Raw genomic sequence first — 22,248 nt, 5'->3', positions numbered from 1 at the left:
CTAGAAAGGACTGACCCATTAAACATGTTTGTCAATAATAGTAATTGCTTCCAACCAAGTCCCAGTTTTATAATGAACCAGTCTTGGTTTTGTGTTCCCATTGATGGTCTGTAAGCTGCTTTAGTATAATAAAGTAAGCTCTGAACAAAGACCGGACTGGACCATTATCACAGTGCTGACCTGGAGTTATGGGCAGGCAGGCCATTGGTTTTCAGTGATGTTAACTTACTGCTGTCAGGGTGAGTGTGCCCCCAGCCGGAGACCCAGCACTCCGTTCCCGCGGGGAGCTCCTGGTCATACTGAGGCAAACATACCGGACGCACGCTATCTGTGCGGAAAACTGATGTTAGTGTCAACTACAGCGGACGCGTCACAGGGAATAACAAACAGGAGGGTCGGAGGGGATGCCGCTGATAATGGAAGCAAAAAGGTACGATACAGATGCAGCAAAGGTTATTGTACCCGCCGCTGGTAACGCAGAATATCGCGTTATAACGCAGAATATCACAGATTTTCCATAGGAATCAAAGACAGCGATAATACAGAATATCACAACATATCCCTCACCATAATGCAGCAGAGGTTAAAATAACCCTGGTTATATCTGTATAGGTACAGACACAAGCAGAGAAACGCGCGCCATCATAGCGCAATACATTATTTTTAATGCTAAAAAGAAAGGAGATGTAGGGGCTCATTCTCATAGCTCCGAAGTTGTCGTGCCAAATCGCACGGTGTGACATGTGCAGAAGTGGAGTGAAAAGGGAGAAAACCCCCTATTCTCTATTGCAAACGGCTTCTTCTAAACGGCTTCTATAAATAGTGACAAATTATGCGGTGTAACAGGCAAACCGCCCGGATTGTACGCGCGTTAAAAGCGGGGTGACCTGAGGTGCTAACTCCATCCCCAATCTGATATATGGGGTTTTGCTCTCTCGGCCAAACCCAGATTTAGGCTCTGGATGTAACCCACATGATATGAGGTGGTGCGAAAAAATTCAAGTGTTTAGAAGCGGTTTGCATAACGGAGCTACAAGAATAGCGGTTATAGTAAAAACAATGCGAGTTTGAGGCTTTTTTGACAAACCCATCGGTTTGGCAGAACCAGAGTTAAACCACATCTAAAAAAGCCTTTTAGACACAGTTTGGACATGCGAGAACGGCTTACAGAATAGCAAAGCGTGCCAATACCATCGGAAAGGGCTCTTTACAAGCAGGTTGTCCCACTTCAGAGATACCAGAACAGGTCCCTGTAAGCCCTTCTCGCAGTCTGTATGTACTGCATCTGAAACCAGGATCCTTACCGGAATAATTTAAGGACTTTTCAAGCTTCATCAGAGCTATGTCGTAATCATGGCTTCTGTCATCATACTTCTCGTGATAAATGATCTTCTCCACAGTAGATGGCAGTGTGGCATGCCTCACTGTGTGTGAGTGACTAACAATGCCTGCAAATATGGACCAGCTGGACAGCTGAGGGGACCTGTAGCTTAACCCAGGGGAGAAGCCCGTGTCAGTATGTAGACAGCAGATGGACAGAGAAACCGTGAGAGGGGGGAGAACAGGAGACAGAGAGACACCGTGAGAGGGAGGAGAACAGGAGACAGAGAGACACCGTGAGAGGGAGGAGAACAGGAGACAGAGAGACACCGTGAGAGGGAGGAGAACAGGAGACAGAGAGACACCGTGAGAGGGTGGAGAACAGGAGACAGAGAGACACCGTGAGAGGGTGGAGAACAGGAGACCGAGAGACACCGTGAGAGGGAGGAGAACAGGAGACAGAGAGACACCGTGAGAGGGAGAACAGGAGACAGAGAGACACCGTGAGAGGGAGGAGAACAGGAGACAGAGAGACACCGTGAGAGGGAGGAGAACAGGAGACAGAGACACACTGTGAGAGGGAGAACAGGAGACAGAGAGACACCGTGAGAGGGAGGAGAACAGGAGACAGAGAGACACCGTGAGAGGGAGGAGAACAGGAGACAGAGACACACTGTGAGAGGGAGGAGAACAGGAGACAGAGACACACTGTGAGAGGGAGGAGAACAGGAGACAGAGACACACTGTGAGAGGGAGAACAGGAGACAGAGAGACACCGTGAGAGGGAGGAGAACAGGAGACAGAGAGACACCGTGAGAGGGAGGAGAACAGGAGACAGAGACACACTGTGAGAGGGAGAACAGGAGACAGAGAGACACCGTGAGAGGGAGGAGAACAGGAGACAGAGAGACACCGTGAGAGGGTGGAGAACAGGAGACAGAGACACCGTGAGAGGGAGGAGAACAGGAGACAGAGACACACTGTGAGAGGGAGAACAGGAGACAGAGAGACACCGTGAGAGGGAGGAGAACAGGAGACAGAGAGACACCGTGAGAGGGAGGAGAACAGGAGGCAGAGACACACTGTGAGAGGGAGGAGAACAGGAGACAGAGAGACACCGTGACAGGGAGAAGCACAGGAGGCAGAGACACACTGTGAGAGGGAGGAGAACAGGAGACAGAGAGACACCGTGAGAGGGAGGAGAACAGGAGACAGAGAGACACCGTGAGAGGGAGGAGAACAGGAGACAGAGAGACACCGTGAGAGGGAGGAGAACAGGAGGCAGAGACACACTGTGAGAGGGAGAAGAACAGGAGGCAGAGACACACTGTGAGAGGTCGGAGAATGCTGCTGGTAGGGAGTGAAACGTTTGACCTACTTGTGCACGCAGTGCGCTGCTGTGATGATCCACTGATGTGCCACGATGGACCCACCGCAGACATGTTTGTTGTTGAGGTACAGGCTGACCTGCCACGGCCAACGTCCCAGCAGAGCGTCACTTCCCCCAATGATTCGGGCAGACTTGGAACGAGTCCCACATTCTGCAGAGAGAGGTTAAGGTTTAACATTTAGCATATACATGGGAAGCGACTTGATCATCTTTATCTCTTGGTGATAAGACCGTGTGTCAGTCCTGTAATACTGTGTTTTTTGTTTGCAAAGTAATTATGAAACGCAAACTTAAGTATGTGATCGGCTTGAATCCAGTGTTACCGGAGAAATGCAAAGCATATTCCATTTCTTTCCCAAGATACAAATAAGAAAGACCGTTACATTAAGAGGAATTCATCTTTCTAAGGGGCCTATTCTAGAAGCCTTCATAAAAAATAAATCGCTGGGCCATTTACGCCGCCATTTTTTGAGCGTTGCTATCACGGTATCAGAAAGCCTCGATTACCTGTGATAGCAGAATTCCAAAACGGGCGAGAAGCCGGCGGCGTGATGATCGTCTCTCTCAAAAGGTCTTACGCGGTGATTTCTTTCGGCTGCATAGAGAGCCGCCTCTCCCTGGTAAATCTCACCCGAAATTAACGTTTTGGAATATAAATTGTATTACAGTACTAGTATATTGTATATTGGGGGTCTCCGGAGCAGAACCGCGTTGATTTCATGTCCGGGGACCCCCTGCTTCCCGAGATACAAGCTCCACTATGGGGTGCCGGTATCTCTTATGCATTTAAATGTCTCGCGTCACGTGACCGTGGGAATAAAATGCATAGGAGATACAGGCCCAGTTATGGGGGGCCGGTATCTCGGGAAGCTGGGGGTCCCCGGACCTCAATTCAGCGCGGTTCTGCTCCGGAGACCCCCTGCTCATCTACACTAGTATTAAAATGTATATTAAAACAGCTTAAAACAGCTTCATTACTTTAGCAGCCAGACGCTAAGGCAATGAAGGGGTTAAAACTCAATAGCCTGTTTCTTGGGGCAGAGGGGGTGGATGAAGGGGGTAGTAGTCACAGGGTGGGTGGTTAGGCCTGCCAGGAAGGTTGCGGGAGCAGTTAACCCCTTCACTACCATAGTGGTGGGAACCCTAAAATGTGACATCACAGGCCCTATATAAGGCCTGTTCCGTCTCATTTTAGCTCAAGAAGACGATGAGACAACACCCGTTGTGGATTTACCACTGGGTTTTGAATTGACAGATGAAGATTGAAGATTTTTGTTACCTGTTCCTAATCTTCAAGGTGGATGGAGATGGATTGCCGGTGATGAAGTCGCGGGTCGAGAGCTAGCAGATACACCGGGAGTCGGAATGTATGTAAATGTCTTTTTCAGGTTTTTTTTATTGTATTTCTTTTTATGTTTGTGATTGCCCATTGACTGCTAATATATTTATCTGTGCCCCTTTAGGGTACAGATAAATACAGTGCCAGCCAATGCATTTTTTGGCAAATGCTTGTTTTCTATTGATTGTTATTTTTTCGATTTCTGTTTATTGTTTGGATTAAATTGTTTTGAATTTGGATGGCTTGTTTTTAGTAAATTTTAGGATTGGTTAGCGTTTTAAATGAATTATTTGTTTTGTTGGCTGCTGGTTTTATTTCTTTAATTGATTGGTTGGATAGATGTTTATTTATTTGTATGCTTATATTTTGGAATAACATAATTGGAATTATTTTGCTGTTTTAGTGATTGATGTGTAGTTGAGGCTTTTTAGTTCTTTTATTGTTGGGTTGTTTAGGTGCTTGTGTATTTCTTTGATTATTATGTATTTTTGGCCTTAATTATTTTTATTAGGTTGAACATTGAGTGATATAGTGGCTTATTATGCCCATATTATATGGGTATGATGTGCCAATCAGTGGGTATAGGGTGGGTATAGTGGGGCCTGCGTGGGTGGTTAGCCTCCCAGGTGGGTAGCGGGGGGACGGTGTTAACCCCTTAATCACCTTAGCGGTTAATAACCACTATAGTAATTAAGGGGTTAGGGCCCAATAGCTTGTATTTTTTTCTTGTATTCTTGCTGGCATCGGAGGACATGGACCTGCAGTATGCTGACGAGGATGCCTTCATGATGGCAGCAGTAAGTTGAATGTTTTCATTACTTTATTAATGCTGGCTGGCTAATGTTTGATTTTATAATGGGCAAATGCACTATTATCCATATCTGGATAATAGTAATTTTGCCCATTACTCTACTGTATGTGTTTGGGGGGGTTGTTGGGGGTAGAGGAGGTGGGTAGTAGGGTTGTTATGTTTTAAAATATTAATTGTGGGTAGCGAGGATGGGTGAAGTTGGAATTTGGCCCATGGTGGGTGTTTATATACCTACTGGGTGGGTAGCGGGAGGGGTTAACTCCTTCATTACCTTAGCGCTATTAACTCGCTAAAGGTAATGAAGGCATGAATCTGATGCAGGAAAAATGCATTTTTTTTTCTAAATCCTGTCTCGCCGCTTCACATCAACTTTTCCTGGCGTGAGGATTTTGGGAGAAAAATCACCATTCTAGAGCTACGATTTGTCTCGAAAAACTGATCGAGGTTACTAGAATTGCACGAGTTTCAGATAAGGGGCTTATCGCCGCTCACCCGCCGATCTTTTTTTGACGGCTGAAAAAAATTTGCGATTCATGCCTTTATTGCCCACTTATCGAGGCTTAATGATTAGCAGTTGGCATTTTGGCTGAAAAGGCCTCGATAAGTGGCTTATCGAAGCGGCCCCTAAGACTGGTGATTACACGGGTAAGCTGATTAAAACCTTTTCTTGTTGCCCTCTAGGTTTAACAGACACATATTACACTTCTCCAGTGATTAAATTATATTGTATAGAGCAATGTTTCTAAAGCAGTGTGCTGGGGAACCCCAGTGTGCCGTGAGCCTCTGCTGAGGGTGCTGGGGAACCCCAGTGTGCCGTGAGCCTCTGCCGAGGGTGCTGGGGAACCCCAGTGTGCCGTGAGCCTCTGCCAAGGGTGCTGGGGAACCCCAGTGTGCCGTGACCCACTGCCGAGGGTGCTGGGGAACCCCAGTGTGCCGTGAACCTCTGCCAAGGGTGTACCAGGGAAACCCAGTGTGCCATAAGGGTGCTGGGGAACTCCAGTGTGCCATGAACCTCTGCCAAAGTGTGCCGGAGAACCCCAGTGTGCTGTGAGTCACTGCCAAGGGTGTGCCCGGCACAGAGGAGAGCGTGGAGCCTCTGATCTCCAGACAGCGCAGAGCGTACCCGCTGAGCAGCGGACATGTTTGAGGTGTCTGGGAGGAAAGAGGGAAGGAGTGAGGGCGTTGTGTGTGAGGAGGGTGAGGGAAGTTAGGCTTTTTGTTGTGGGGGGGGAGGGGGGGAATAGGTAGTTTAAGAGCATGGGAGAAAATGGGGTGTTTATGTTTAGTATTAAGAAAGAGTCTGTGTGTGGTGGGAGATAAATGTGGCACGTGTGTTGAGTAATAGTGAGTGTGAGGGTGAATCTGGAGTGTGTAAGAAGAGGGTGGGGGTTAGCACTTGTGAGACGGATGGCGAGGGCAAGTGAAGTACGGGATGAGTGAAATCTTAAGAGCAGGGGTGCCCCAAGATTTAAAAAGTCCTGCAGGGGTGCCCCTGTGCAAAAAGAGGCCGAGAGCGCCTGGTATAGAGCTCTTCAAACATCACAGATACATACAAAAGAAATGATCCTGCACTCAAAAAAGTCTCAATAATATTAACAAAATCTATATGTCATTATCATTTCAAATATACATGGCTGTGGGACTACCTCAGCTATCACGTACGGAGACCATGCAAACCCACCCAAAAACAAAGGAGAAATACCATGTGCGGCGCACTCAAAGAATCCCACAAACATGTATTAAATATTAACCCAAAAAAATAAACAAATAAAGAACACTGCATATAAACTCCAGCAAAAAGCTCATAAAATTTGTCCTGACCACAGCGTGTACAGAGATTATTTACCCCGTTATCCTGGGAATTACTATCAACATTAGCTAGTTTAAATAGCAGTTACACGCACAGTATTTTCTCTGGAGTTTAAATGCCGTGTCCTTTTTTTGTGGTTAATGTTTAATGCATGTTTGTGGGACTCTTTGCGTGCACCTCAAATGGCATTTCTCCCTTCTGTCTTGGGGGGGGGGGGGGGTTGCTTGTTCAGAGGTCGCAGATCTTTTCCCTGTGTCCCGCAGAAGATTGGGAAGAACGGAGCATGGAGTTTACATAAGCAGAGGAGATGTTGACATGGGGATACACGGTGTAGGTCTCTTCCAAGTGGAGCATTCAGAGTTAGTATAAATAAGAAGTATTGTAGATGTCGGAGGTAATTGAAAAGCAGGTTTGGGAAACTGTGGGTTTTAAGTAGGTCCCCACTTTTTCTTCGTATACAATATTTACAAAATCTCAAACATGCTGCAGTATAGAATGATACCGTATATCAGGTACAGAAACCCAGGAGCAGACTCTGTTATAGGGTCCATGTGTTTGAGGATAGCTTTTATAATAGGGTTACCAGCAGTCCATATTAATTTTTATTTTTTTAATTTTTTAAACAGGACACCAAAAGCCACACACGTGCATGTTCATCACCGCTTGCGCGGTTGGCGTTCCTGGACATTTAGAGTTATTAAAAAAAATTCCTCCTGAACGGCGACCTTCCAGTCAAGAAGCCGGACATGTTCGGGAAAATACGGAGGCATGGTAACCCTATTTTATAATGAACAAGGCAGGTGACAGAGAAGCAAAAGAGGAAAGATGGATGGGGCTCACCTGAACATTTTATGGCAACAATACGACCAGAAACACACCCGCGCCTGCAGATTGAAAGGTTGAGACATGAGCCCACCCGAAGAATACACTGCCAAGCCTAGATTGGTTTATTCATTAAACCACGATAGTGCCGATCGTGGCACGTTGGGCTGTACTATTTTTCACCATTATGCGAGTGAAGTTAGTTTTCATTATACCTTTAAAGACACAGATTTACGCCAACATGACCTGTCTGAAATGTTCTCCGTGCAATGCGCGCGCCGGCCTGTAACGCAAACTACGTACCAACCTTATTTTTTATTTGTTTTTCCGTCTGTTATTGATTATCACGTTTTATGTTAAATAAAAGGCCCAAAGCTTGCCGTAGAGTATGCACATGGCAGCCTCTGCAGGTCATTCTCACTCTATTCACTACAGCAGGCAGCACAGAGCTGCTTCCTAGGCAGACTTTCAAAGAGACCTATCGGAGAAACGCTCTGGTCCTGCTAGGTTTACCAGCTTTCTCGATTTGGGATTGGGGCTCATTTTTCAGGAATAAAAACACATATTAAAAATCAGTGCGCAGATTAAAAAAAAAAAAAAAAAAACGACACATACAGCGTGTTGTACAGCGTGGGGAAGAAATCGTGAAAACGAGGAAAAATGCGGGACGAACCGCACCTTTAATTATGAACAAAAACAACATTAATATGGAAGAAAAAAAGTTTTGCGAGTCATCCTTTTAGTGCATGAGTGGCCAACTCCAGTCCTCAAGGGCCACCAGCAGGTCATCTGAATATCCCTGCTTCAGCACAGCTAGCTCAGCAGGGATATCCTGAAAACCTGAGGACTGGAATTGGCCACTGCTACTTTATTGTAAGCTGAAAAATATAGTTAAAAAAAAAGGAACACTTAAGCCCCATCAGTGCTAAAGAGAAGGAGCTTAAGAGTGCTGGGATAATCAGTCCTACTACACATTTCTGTAAGTGATTACTTCCATTCCACTATCAGAAATATGAATGGGAGCATTAAATCATACAGATCCCATCCCCAACCAGAAGAACGTTACACACCTTTATTTTCCCAATGGCTTCCTGGGGTGTTAATATACATAGAACCGTTAGACTTTTATGGGATTTATTCATAGGTTGCATACCTGATTTGCCAGATATGTTCAATTCCAGAGGTCTGACCAAGTGGTACTTGAACAAATTCTTGGCTGTGGTTTAACTTGATGTCTGTCATATTCACGCCTTTGTGTTGCGTCAACCTTCAGGAAGAGGACACAGTGTGGGATCAATGGGATACACCACTCCAGAAAGATTAAGCATTGCAATGCATTACTGTCCTTCAGCAGTAAATGTGCTAATCACTTTGCAGGAGGTTATATGATGAATTGCTTTGTGTTGCTTAACACTGCTCCTTTCTCAACATAATTACCACAAGCTCCCACTCAAAAATGCTGATCCCATCCAGATGTTGAGATGGTTGTAAAGGGGTTGGTGGAGGTTGGGGGTTAGTTTTGGCTTTTAATACAAGCATCCCCAAATGTCACTGGCCTGGATTTACATCTTCAGGTTGGCAGGCAGGTGGTAACCCTAGTTTGCAAGTCGACCCAAAAAACACACATTCATTGGCAATATTTCACACTAGATTTGGCTGTATGAATGCTTCTCAAATATAATTGTTTAAAAACTGCTTTGGAATTGAAAAAGTACAAATTAATACAGAACTATTACCAATACAAACCTGGTTCTGTGTCATCATAAGCTTTGGATGCAACCCAATCTGATCCTAGTATATCCTGGTTCAAAAAAACCTCATGAAGACATGGAGTTAGGTTGTCAATATATTAATTTAATTGTAGGTATGGCTTTATTGGGCACACCAGCATTCTAAGTATTGTGCAGGATTGGAATGGAAGGGGGATTACTCTTTGACCATCATATTTCCCTTTGTAACGTACACCTTGAAGTAGACAGCGATACTGTACCTGATGTATCCCAGATGTCTGCATATGAGGGTCCCCCAGGTAGAATTCCATCTCTCGTGACATGTTGGGAGCCATTCTTGCCTGTCCTCCACCTGTACTTCCAACAAGAAGTTTTCCGTTGTTATTCTGAAAGATACTGAAACCATTTTATTAAAGAAGGATTTCTAATGATAATGTTGAGTCTCTGTATTACAGTAACAGAATCACTATCTTCATGAAACACTAGCCAAATTTAAAAAAAAAAATAGGTATAAACAATTAATTAGCAACCACTTAATTTCCCAGGGAATGGAACGTTGGTTGGAAATGCCCACGTACCTAACGGAGATAGGGTTACTTAATAAAAGAATTGTCACAGAAACAGATTTTTCACGTAAACCTTTAATTATTCATTCTCTTTAGTCTATTGAAAGTTAAAGAAATGGATTCCTATTCCAAAATACGCTGATTCTTTCCAGATTTCTACATGTTTTATCCCATACAATGACCACTTTCATACAGTCGAAGGAACGGTTTCAGTGTTACCTTACAGATTCCTTTACTATACTATATTGTGGCTATTCAACTGGACTCCACATTAAACTTAAACCAAAGTTAATTGATCTAATATGGCAGTTACAGTTCCTCTCATCTGGGGGAGCCTGTACTGTAACTAACGCATTGTAGATCAATACAACGTCAACAGTGGAGAATTTGTCAGCTTCAGTAGCATAAATTTAAGGGATTTCTATCACAAGTGATATCAAAGCATATTTTGATGGGTAACAACATATTACAGAACAGTGCTGTCTTGGACAGTCGTGGTTTTAGATTTCTCAATGCTAGAGGCTTTATAGAGACACACACACACACACACACACACAGACACACACACAATGAGCTCTGTACGGAAGGAGCTTGACCATCTGTAGTGTCAACTTTGCTCTAGAACTTCATGAGAATAGAGTCCAACACAAGGACTTCAGGACTGTGCCTGACATACAGTACATGTAGGTCTCTATCCCAAGCATAGTCACTGTTTATGTCCCTGAAATTCATAGGAATGCAATACCAAGAACCCAATAGTAGTAAAATCCCAAACCTTTTCTGGGCGCCACAGTGGTGACCTCGTTGTCGGTGTCATTGCACAGAGCCGTCACCTCAGCATCTTGTAACGGAACAGAGCCTTGATAAACGAGGGGCCCCATGAAATACTGCACTGCAAACAGTCAAAGGAATAGAATTAATGCTTCACTCCTGCAGCAGCAACTAATCCCTACAGTATTTCAATGCTATGTTAATCGGTGAAGATGTTGAGTGGAGACAATGTTTAAAAGTAGAAATTTCTATTTGTATCAAGAAAGGGAAGGTGTGTGTGATAGATACACACACACACAGTAGAAATAGCCGTGTTAGTCCAGTTGCGATCGTGCAGAGTAACGGAGTACTTCAGAATTAGATGATACCTTTTTTTTTTATTTGGACTAACAATTGATATTTTAAGACAAGCTTTCGTGACATCTCCTCTCTTCCTTATGTCAAACGATTCTGATTGATAAAGATTCCAGGAGGTTAAAACAGATGTAAAAAACCCAGAAAACAAAGTAAGACAGGAGATGTGACGAATTCATTGCAAGAGGATAAACAAATAGACAGGACAATACATGGATGAAAGGGTTACTGAGATATTTAGAGAACATGTAGGACCATATATCCATGAGCAGTGTGAGGGTGTGTGCAGCGGGGGAGAAGGGTTTGGAATGAAATCAAAGAGGTAGGGAGAAACATTACAAACCATGCTGATCGTGTATAAGAAACCCCATTTCAGCATTACGTCCTTTTGCTTTAGTGTCAATAATCATTGTCATTTTAAGTTAAAATATTTTCCGTTCTAGATCCTTGTAAAGATTATTTTGAGGATTTTGATGTTTAAATCATTTCTGGAATAATCTGGCCGTGAGAAGTGTGTCTCACTGGAGTACAAAATCTTCCTTCTTCATGGTGTGTCTGTGCAGATTGGTGTAAAGCAGACGTGGTGCCTATATTTAAAGAGGGAGCTAGATCACAACCAGGGAATTACAGACCTGTAAGCCTGGACATCAATAGTGGGGAAGCTACTTGAAGGTTTAGTATGGGGTAATATTCAGGAATACCCAATACTGTAGGTAGCAAAATTATTAGTAATAGTCAGCATGGATTTATGAAGGATTGATCATGCCAAACTAACCTTATTAGTTTCTTTGAGGAGGTAAATAGGAATTTAGACCAGGGTAATGCAGTTGATGTGGTCTACTTAGATTTTGCAAAGGCTTTTGATATGGTTCCACACGAGGCGGGTATACAAAATAAACCAAATTGGACTCAGTAATAATATATGCACCTGGTTTGAAAACTGGTTGAAGGAGACAATAGAGGGTTGTCATAAATGGAACTTTTTCAGGTTGGATTAAAGTCGTGAGTGGAGTACCTCAGGGATCGGTACTGGGACCCCTGCTTTTTAACTTGTTTATTAATGACTTTGAGGTTGGCATCGAGAGCAAAGTCTCCATCTTTGCTGACAATACTAAATTGTGTAAGGTAGTAGAATCAGAGCAGGATGTAATTTCTCTCCAGAAGGACTTGGAGAGACTGGAAACTTGGGCAGGTAAATGGCAGATGAGGTTTAATACAGATAAATGTAAGGCTTAGCAATAGTACCCAAAATCATGCAATAGCTGCAATGTCAAACAAGATCTTATCTTGTATTCAATGGGGACTGGATGGAAGGGAACTAAACATAATTAAAGCATTAGTAAGACCACACCTTAAATATGGAGTACAGTTTTGGGCATCACTCCATAGAAAAGACATTATGGTATTAGAGAAAGTGCAGAAAAGAGCCACAAAATTAATAAAGGGGATGGATAATCTGATTTATGAGCAGAGGCTACCCAATTAGATTTATGTATATTAAAAAAGGTGTCTAAGATGGGATATGATAATTATATACAAATATATCCGGGGAAAATACAGGGAGCTGTCAAAAGAACTATTCATCCCAAGGGCAGTACGAAGGACACAGGGTCATCCCTTAAGATTGGAGGAAAAGAGATTTCAACAGCAATAATGGAAAGGGATCTTTACAGTAAGGGCAGTTAAAATGTTGAATTCATTACCCATGGAGACTGATGGCAGATACAATATACATCTTAAAAAAAAAGAAAAAAAGTTGGACATCTTTTTAGAAAGGAAAGATATACAGAGATATATCAAGTAAGTAAACATGGGAAGGAAGTTGATCCAGGGAGAAATCTGATTGCAATTATTTGGAGTCTGGAAGGAATTTATTTCCCCCCCTTAGGAGATATCATTGGATGATATGTCATTTGGCTTTTTCTTGTTTGCCTTCCTCTGGATATATATGGGGGTATATAAATTAGGAGCTTACTGGTTTTCTCTGTTTTGCAATCTTGTCCAGCTGGTCACAGCTGTTTAAGGGAGGGTGGCTCCTCCTTCCCAGGTTCCATGCTCACCCCCATCCCACTATGCTTCCAAATGGTTAAGGATCATTAATTTTCCACACACGCAGGTCCATGCATGCAGTTTGGTGGTGACAAATCTAATTCAGATTGCTTTTCCTGGTATTATACAGGTAAATAAGAGCTTCCATCAAACTAAGAACTATGCAGCTAATCACAACAGCTTTATTATAAAGTTTTCTTCCTGGTATTATACAGGTTATTAAGAATTTGATTAGTGTTAGGACCTGCACAGATTTGGTCTACCTTGGCGTTTGGTGTGCAGGCTTAAGATACTTTGGCCAAAGAATCAAACTAAATGATCATATGTTTTTAGTTTAGATATACATATATATATATAGATATATAGGTACTTTACTGTGTATCTGTGTCATTGGAAGTAGCATTGGGCTCTGTCTGTGTTCTATGTTCTGTCCTTGATTTTAATTATATATAGAAAAGATAAAGAAAAAGCACCCGATCCTTGTATAAAATCAGATATGAAAGGTTTACTATTCTATGGACAGACAAATGTACACTCACACTTTGTCAATAAAATAAAGGCATGTTATGGGACCAGCCCATGCACCAGATGGACGTGAGACTTCACAGCCGTCCTCCATTTGAATGCGGTGGAAATTACTGCAAATGGATGTTGCTGCTGCTGTAGTCACCGAAAAGGTATTTTTCCTTCAAAGCGGAACACCTCTGTTCAGTGTGGCCACCATTAGCCTCTCACCAATCAGTGACCAGGGAAATCCTTCACTGACGTCCTCATTCTGGCGTCTGGACTGCTCGACCACCGTAGTTCCTATGCCACGTGACCCTTTATATATATATATATATATATATATATATATATATATATATATATATATATATATATATATATATAAATTAGACTGTAAGCTCCTCGGGGCAGGGACTCCTCTTCCGAAATTTTACTTTTATGTCTAAAGCACTTATTCCCATGATCTGTTATTTATATTATCTGTTATTAATTTGATTACCCCATGTATTACTACTGTGAAGCGCTATGTGCATTAATGGCGCTATATAAATAAAGACATACAATACAATACAATATATGTAGCCCCTTTTCTGACGCTCACAAAGAGACTACTGGTCACTGTACACAACCTGTGGCTCCAGGAGATCTGAGCCTCCGCTAGCTGGGAGCTTGGGGTAACACTTATAGCGCAGCGCCTCCACTGTGGAGGGTTTTTGTCACTTTTTTTACTCACCATAACTTAACTCAGTATGGTAAACCCCATCCTTTCGCTTCATTGCATAGCCAGTTAACCAACCCCACACTGATGAGACCCATTAAGGTCGAAACAGCTGTCTGTGGGTGGGTTTTCTGGCTATGCATCTTAACCCTGGCTGTGCTCAAAGCTGTGACCATGCAGCAAGCTTAAGCCTATAGGGAACCATGTATAAAATGATTTTTGAAGCAAAAAGTGGCTCATTTGCATGTCATTTCCTAGAATCCCTTGCTGCAGTGGAAGTGCTGTGTGCGGGGTGATAATGGTGAAAGGCAGGGTTGCAGACCGGCCTAAGACATGCAAATGAGCATACAGTATATTTACATTTGCTATATATATATTGTACTGCCGAAACGTTGGTTTTCATGGCACATTAAACCTTATTGTTGCTGATTAAGACCGTGTGCCTGTTTCTTCATTACCTACTTGAGATTTTCTTCACCCTTTGTCCATATTATAAACAGATCATCAATTGCTTCCGTAATATTTATAAGGTTTATGGAGGCATGTGGTAAAGAATCCCTGTTCAAGATTGACATATTGCGGGGCCATCCTGGTGCCCATTGCAGTCCCCATTAGTTGTAGATAAATGTCCTGGCTGAAGCTGAAGTAGTTGTGCGTGAGGATGTATTCTATCAGTTTGGTTATTACTTCAGCGCTGTATTTCTGATCCAGGGGAGATGTTACAAGGAATAACAAGCATGCTGCAGTGCCATCCTTGTGGGGAATGTTACTGTACAGGGATTCTACATCCATAGTAACTAGTAGTGTGTTGGATGGTACAGTACAGTAGTTGTTTAGTTTAGAAAGTCAGTGGTATCTTGTATGAAGCTGTTGGTGTTTGTGACTAGTGGTTTTAGGATATTCTCAACGTTGGCCTGATATTTGTTCAGTGAGTATATCCATACCTGTTATAATTGGTTGGCCAGGATTTTGGGAAGCATGTGGAAGATACCAACTCCTGCGTTGTTAGGTATTAGTAGCTCCAATTCTGGTTGCAGGTGATTAGGGAATGATTTGAGGAGATTCCCGAGTTGCTTTATATATTCCTGGGTTGGATCATGGGTCAGTTTCTTGTTGTAGATGTCTATTACCTTCTATGTATTTATTTGTATCCATAACCACCACTGCACCTCCTTTTGTCTGCTGGTTTGATGCTGTGGTTGGTTGGCAGTTCCATGATTGCAGATCTCTCCATGGGGGAAAGGTTGTACATTATTTTTTTCTGCTGTGCTGACGCTAGTGAGGAAACTCGGAATATGAAGCGGTAGATGTAGCCGTCTAGTTTGCCGCTGTGAAATAAGTGCACTCCGTCATTCTGGGGGTGCTCTCGTTTTTGCGGAAATATTCTTTCAGTCGTAACTCCTGAAGAATTCTTCTAGGTCGGAGTATAATTGGATTTGATCCATTTTGGTGCTGGGACAGAATGTTAGTTCCTTAGAGAGAATGGGGAGAGCTCTGGTTTTGACAGTTCATAATCAGACAGGTGGTGTGTAACTCCCAGGACGGCTGTGCGTTCTTCTGGGCTGACAGCGACTATCTGTTTTGAAAAGTCATTTGAGGTATCTAATCCCAAGTTCCTGCCATGCTGGTGGTTAGCTGCTTATACAGTGGCAGAGTTGATAGGCATTTTGTTTGTATGAAATACCTCATGTTGTGTCCCTGCTCTGCTGTCATACTGAGACAGGTACTGTAGTTTCCTCTGTTACTTGGGCAAGTTTACAGCTTTTTCCAGCTGATCAGTATTTGCAATCTTCTGCATTTGCAGAGTTTGGAGTATTCTCCGTTTTTGGCATTTTAATACATATTTTTTTTTTTATATAGATATAAAATAAAGATGGGCACACCAAAAAGGTATACAAAGTGACTTTTTTGATTCAATAAAAGACACTTTTTGTATACCTTTTTGGCGGGCCTGTCTATCTCTTTATTTGCAATAATTGTGTGATAGTAGCACCCATTCCAGTACTCTGTATTACCCTGATTAGGGTATTCCCCAAATCGCCCCACATTGCTACATATACAGTACATACACATCATTGGTTAAGGTGCTATAGTACTGCGGAGTAAGGAGAACATATAGTACTGCGGAGTAAGGAGAACCTATAGTTCTGCGGAGTAAGGAGAACCTATAGTTCTGCGGAGTAAGGAGAACCTATAGTACTGCGGAGTAAGGAGCACCTATAGTACTGCGGAGTAAGGAGAACATATAGTACTGCGGAGTAAGGAGAACCACTACTTCTGCATTCTCCATACTTTAGGACCACACTTCCACTTTCCTCGTTTATATTATTCTCATTGTATTGTACAACGTCATTGGACAGAAGCCTTACTCATTGTTATTGAGCCTCACTCACTGGAATAGAGTGAATCCACGGGTTCTTAACCCCAATCTTCAAGACCCCAACAGGTCAGGTTTTCAGGATATCCCTGCTTCAGCCCAGGTGGCTAAGTTGAAGACTGCGCCACCTGTGCTGATGCAGGGATATTCTGTAAATCTAGGAAAAAAGGGGGGGTCAAGGTGTGCTCCAATCTTATGACAACTAGATCAACAGTTAGCAATCTTCATGGACCCCAATATAGCAGTGTGGGTATAAAATGAATTGGCCTGTGAGTCACTCATAACAGCATGTAGAATAATGTCCTCATAGTAATTAAGGCAGTCCAGGTTAGAGTACTCAACTATAATGGTCATACATGAAAAAATATATTCCTTACCCACTTCTGCTGTCTGTAGGGGTCCGCTGTGGCATGCCAGCCATGGAGGAAATCCAAATACATGTAGAACAAAGAAGCAAAAGGCGCACTGCCAGGGAGTCAGGTGGTGCAAAAAATAGAATCCATTTATTTCAGAACATCTCTGATGACAAACATAACCCCAGGGGGGGGGCAACAAACAACCTCCTACGCGTTTCGGACGATAAAGGACCTACCCGTCCGAAACGCATAGGAGGTTGTTTGTTGCCCCCCCTGGGGTTATGTTTGTCATCAGAGATGTTCTGAAATAAATGGATTCTATTTTTTGCACCACCTGACTCCCTGGCAGTGCGCCTTTTGCTTCTTTGTTCTACATGTATTCTGTAAATCTAACCTGTTGGGGGCCCTTGAGGATTGGAGTTGCCCAGTTATTGACTGAGCCACTCACTTTTATGGTTATCCCTGCTTTAGTACAGGTGGCTCAAGCAGTGGCACAGTCTTTGACTGAGCCACCTGTGCTGAAGCAGGAATATCTTAACCTGACCTGTTAGTGGCCCTTGGGGACTGGAGTTAGCCACCGCTGCTGTACACTCTCTAATATATCTTTATATGTATGCACTAATATTTGAGATTGGCAAAGTAGAAAAGGTTCAGTAACTACATGGGAGTTTGACGTTATTACATGTCTTTGGCCAGGCTAGTACTATGATAAGATTGCTCGTCAGTAAAGGGACGTGTAAGGCTCGGATTATACCAGATGCCGCTGAGTGGCAGCGCGATCCGGTGACGTTGCCCTGCGCTGCCGCCGAGCGGCATCTTGATCACACAGGGGAGAAGAGGGGACAGGAGGCGTGGCGGAGGTGTGGCAGTGAGTGGTTCGCCCTCATTGGCAAAGCCACTCGTGTGACGCGGCTGTCACCCGCCAGAAACAATTTTCAAAATCTCTCCAGGAGTTTGCCGCCTTGCAGCTCCAGGCAGCGCGCACGTCGCCAATGGTATGTTTCCTTTCATGGTTTTTATGTATGGGACAGGGAACACAAAGCAGAGATTTCACCCTGCACGAGCCAAAATGTTTCGTGAACCCAAAATATTACTTTAAAAGAAATGTAATCGAACTCTCGTCAATAATGCCAAAAATCAGTGAGACGCACAGAAAATCAGCGTGAGGCGCCACGTCTGACTGTCACGTGTACAAAATATAGGGTTGCTCAATCATGCAATTAAGCCAAAATGATACAGGATTATTTAAGACCCCAATAAAATGCATCTGATCTCGGACCAAAAATGTGGGTGAAACCCTAATTGGCAATGATTTAAGCCGATTACTCGTGTAAACCGTGTGCAAAGAAAGTTGTTTGTTTTGGAGGGGGAGAGGGCGGGGGGTCGTTGATCTGACCCTTTAAATCGAATACACTGTATAAGTCACACACCTAGAATATAAAGTCCCGCCGCCGTTCCTGCAAGAACTCCAACGGCGAGCAGAAGGACGAGGGTCTTCTTCACACTGCGGGGGCAATCCTTGGATGTCTCTAAGCAAGAAAGCATGTGATAGTTGATGTATCCTTTGTATCAAGTTGGTGACACTATAGGGAGTGCTGAACATAAAAATGTTAACCTGCAGAACTTACAATCTAATTTTGGTGCTTGAGGCACAAGGCATTAAAGGTACCGGCCTCGGGTTACAAGACGCTGGTTTTAGGATTTGAACGGGGGGGGTAACCCACCTCGCAGGGGATTGTTATTACGCTCAGTCAGTACCTTTACTCACCGAGCCAACATCACAGGTGAAATGCTCATAACTGCCCCGAAGAGCTTGCAATCAAATTGATGGATGATAAGTAGTCGCACGAAGATTGTATTCTATTTTTTACATGGTGATGCCAAAGCAAACATCACCCCAACTTCAGCACCCTACTGGAGTTCATGGAAATCACTTTCTAAGGTCTCCCGGCAGCAAAATGGGCGCTAACCCAGTGCAAAAAAAGTCCAATTCCTTCCATTCCACGGGGTTCCTATTCCTTGATGAATCTGGTGATGTTTTTTTGCACTGGTTTATACCCCGTCTGGCAGCCGAAAGACGTCAGTAAGAAGAACCCCTTTGTGTTACACCGGTTCCATGCATTATTTATAATCTCCGGGCCCTTCCAGTGGGTGGCTGTTTCTCTGCACGCACTGCATGTTCTGGTCGACGTTGAATGTGTAAACATGGGTGGTCAAGTCTAACCAAAAATCACTTGCGCGCGCTCGGTGGGATCCTGATCACATGACCTTCATTCTCAGTGCTTTGGGACTATTTGCAGTAGTAAGTTCGGGCTGTTGTAACCAGTGTAACTGGTTCGGATCCCACTATCAGCTCTCCCTGGGGCTTTGGACATGTTCCTTTATCTCCCAGAGCCGGAGGCACCAACATTACCTAATGTCTATGACACATGTTCATATTTGAAGTACAAACCATCAATTTCCTTACCCAGTCTCACAACATTCCCGGAGAGAGACCCAGGGCCTATGCACACGGCTTACCTGGTTCAAGAGATCTTTGAACCCCTACCAGATCCCTTTTGATCTTGCTGGTATGTTTGTGGTGCTCAGCATTATTCTGTGCCAAGGAATCGGATCCGGGGCTCTGGAGGCGGAGAGAGAGAGTAGCCAAATATTAGTCAAGCTCTTTGGGGGTTATTCGTTAAACTAGGATAGTGCCGATCAGGACACGAGCGCACAGAAACTCCCATGGATGCTACAGGTGAGTAGTCTCACTGCTAACCCCTCTGGCCAATGAAAGTGTGAAGAGGTGTGAACGGAGGGGTTCTCAACTCCAGTCCTCGACCCCCCCCAACAGGTCTGGTTTTCAGGATATCCCTGCGTCAGCACAGGTGGCTTAGTGAGCCACCTGTGCTGAAGCAGGGACATCCTGAAAACCAGACCTATGGGGGGAGGGGGGGGGGGTCTTGAGGACTGGAGTTGACTACCCCTGTTCTATACTGCAGTATGTTCAATTTTAGAGAGATTTTTCCCCGTATTGATCTAGTTATCAAAATGCACCCAGTTTATCCCCTACGCTCGTTTTCTTCTACCTCTAACACCTAGAACACTTTCCTCCTAATTTATTCTACGCCTCTCAACACCCCTCTCCCAAGACTTCCAGCGCACATTGTGGGATATGTACAAAACATCGCTATTGGCAATTTGGTCTTAAAAACAGACGCACAGAAGATGCACAACAAGATGTGTTGTGCGGTGGGTGCGTAAATGTCTCTTTCAATGACACTGGGGTGTAGGATTGGAGGCGGAGTTTGTATGGTGCACATATGAACTATACTGGCTGGTCCATGAACTATACACCTCATACACAGACCTTGAACCCCTGGCACACACACACCAGAACGCCCTCCTACTACTGTAGCTGTGTATGTTCTCCCCACTTAGATTCTAAGCTATTTGGGGTAGGGAACCCTTTTCCTATTGTATTGTCTGAAGCGCAAATTCTCATTATGTGTTATATCAGTGGTGCACAAAGGGGGGGCGCCGGATATTTTTTTTGGGGTGGGTGGGGGGGGGGGGGGTAGGCAGGCGGTTGCAGAGGTCCCGCACTCTTCCCCGAGACATTTAAATGAAATCCCGGGGGATCGCGTGAGGCCACTGCAACTCACTTACCCGGGTTCAGACGTGTTGCTGTGATACGTCGCCATGGCAACACCGCATCAAATGACGCCACGGTGTCATGCGCAGTGACATCACACAATCTCCATGGCAACGGGGTCACGTGACCCCACAGCGCCATTTGACGCCGCCAAACCAGGTAAGTGGGGCGCGAGAGTGAGGGGGAGCAGGCAGGGGGCGCAGCTCAAAAAGTTTTCGCTCCCCTGTATTATATTATGTCACGTGTATCATAAAGTGCTATATACGTGGAATGCGCTATACAAAGATATACATACATATGCAGATATGTATAACAAATTGCAATAATGCGCCACTCTTGTGAACCAATTGTCCGTCAATTCTGGTCATAAAAGACAAAATAATTGTTAATGCATTCCTATGCATGGACATGACCCACAATAAGAAAACGTGCCCTGAATGGGAGAAAGTGAATAATGACATCACCAAATGCTGCTAATGATTTTAGGTGAAAAAAAAGTATTTTGGGGGGAACAAAGTGCATTCCTTCAATTCATTTTAAAAAACAACAATTGTTTATACATTGTGCCTGTTATCGCCATTTCAAAATGTTCCGTTCTTTCCAGTCTGCTGCCGGCAGGACATATGAAGAAGAGACTTGTGAGGTTTGGAAAGCGCTATACAGAATCACATGATCACCGCAGAATTCTGAAAGGCGTCAGTTCAACTTGTAGATGTTTAGTTTGTTTGAAACAATGTGTCAGTGTTATTAGCTCTACAAGGCAGGTTCAATCACCCTTTAAATAACTGTTTCTTATTTCTATCTTGGGGAAAAAAAGAATATTGTCGGATACACGAGATTCAAGCAGATCAGTTTATCTGTCGGCTTCAGAATGATTTTGTAAACAGAGGCTCAGAGCAGAGATAACTATTCTGAAGACTGATGTCCTCAGCAAAAAAATTAGATAAAGATTGTAAAAAACAAAAACAAAGCGTTTGTTTACTAGAGAAGTGATAAAACGTAAATAAAAAACCCATTTACGAATACTTCTAATAAAGCTACCGGAACTATAAAAACATGACACAGTAAGTAACGGCAAACATACCAGATTTCCCATGTCTGTTTCAATGTATCTTGGGCACATTCCGATATTTTCAGCCCAACAAGTAGAATAAATAGATGAATAAAAACAGCTTATGTTCCACAGGAAATTATTACAGATGTTCCTGCCATGTTGATCCAAAGCTGAGGTGTATGCTGGGTACACGCGCTTTTTGCCCTGTGCAGTAGCTGAGCGTTGAAGGGATGTCCAGCGGTGGCCTCTAGTTAAATAGTCAGCGAGAACAGATTGTTATCTGGTGTAAAGAGAGAGTCACATCAGCAGAGCTCAGCTGAATTGGGTTTGTTATTTCAACTCTGGGGTCACGAGCCCTGGCTGGACTAGTCTGCACTACCTGTTATATACAGCAGGGGTGCTCAACTCCAGACCTCAACCCCTCCAACAGGTCAGGTTTTCAGGATATCCCAGCTTCAGCACAAGTGGCTCAATCATGGGCTCAGTTGGAGACTGAGCCTCTGATTGAGCCACCTGTGCAGAAGCAGGGACTGATGGATCCACCTGTGCTGAAGCAGGGACTGATTGAGTCACCTGTGCTGAAGCTGGGACTGATTGAGCCACCTGTGCTGAAGCAGGTATATCCTGAAAACCTGCC

The 22,248-nt window shown here is 43.8% G+C and overlaps 1 protein-coding gene across 5 annotated transcripts in view; it reads right to left on the bottom strand.

The window, feature by feature from the left end:
• Positions 1-21,876, bottom strand: part of TMPRSS5 (transmembrane serine protease 5) — a 29,510-nt gene extending 7,634 nt beyond the window's left edge. For 2 of the 5 annotated variants that reach the window (XM_075604042.1, XM_075604047.1), the window contains exons 1-10: positions 21,642-21,876; positions 19,441-19,543; positions 18,351-18,449; positions 10,564-10,680; positions 9,483-9,618; positions 8,646-8,759; positions 7,511-7,554; positions 2,699-2,861; positions 1,305-1,489; positions 230-328 (exon numbers count right to left, since the gene is read on the bottom strand). In XM_075604042.1, the coding sequence (XP_075460157.1) occupies positions 230-328; positions 1,305-1,489; positions 2,699-2,861; positions 7,511-7,554; positions 8,646-8,759; positions 9,483-9,618; positions 10,564-10,680; positions 18,351-18,449; positions 19,441-19,543; positions 21,642-21,680 (1,099 nt within the window). In that variant the 5' untranslated portion in view covers positions 21,681-21,876. Of the gene's footprint in view, positions 1-229; positions 329-1,304; positions 1,490-2,698; positions 2,862-7,510; positions 7,555-8,645; positions 8,760-9,482; positions 9,619-10,563; positions 10,681-18,350; positions 18,450-19,440; positions 19,544-21,641 lie in introns of those variants that run through there. The other 3 variants (XM_075604043.1, XM_075604044.1, XM_075604046.1) reach the window with 3 other exon arrangements.
• Positions 21,877-22,248: the final 372 nt, after the last annotated feature.

This window comes from Ascaphus truei, chromosome 6, assembly GCF_040206685.1.
Source record: "Ascaphus truei isolate aAscTru1 chromosome 6, aAscTru1.hap1, whole genome shotgun sequence".
In the NCBI taxonomy this organism is placed as follows: Eukaryota; Metazoa; Chordata; class Amphibia; order Anura; family Ascaphidae; genus Ascaphus; species Ascaphus truei.
The sequence above is the reverse complement of the archived record's forward strand: the minus strand, read 5'-3'. Positions and strand labels throughout refer to the sequence as shown.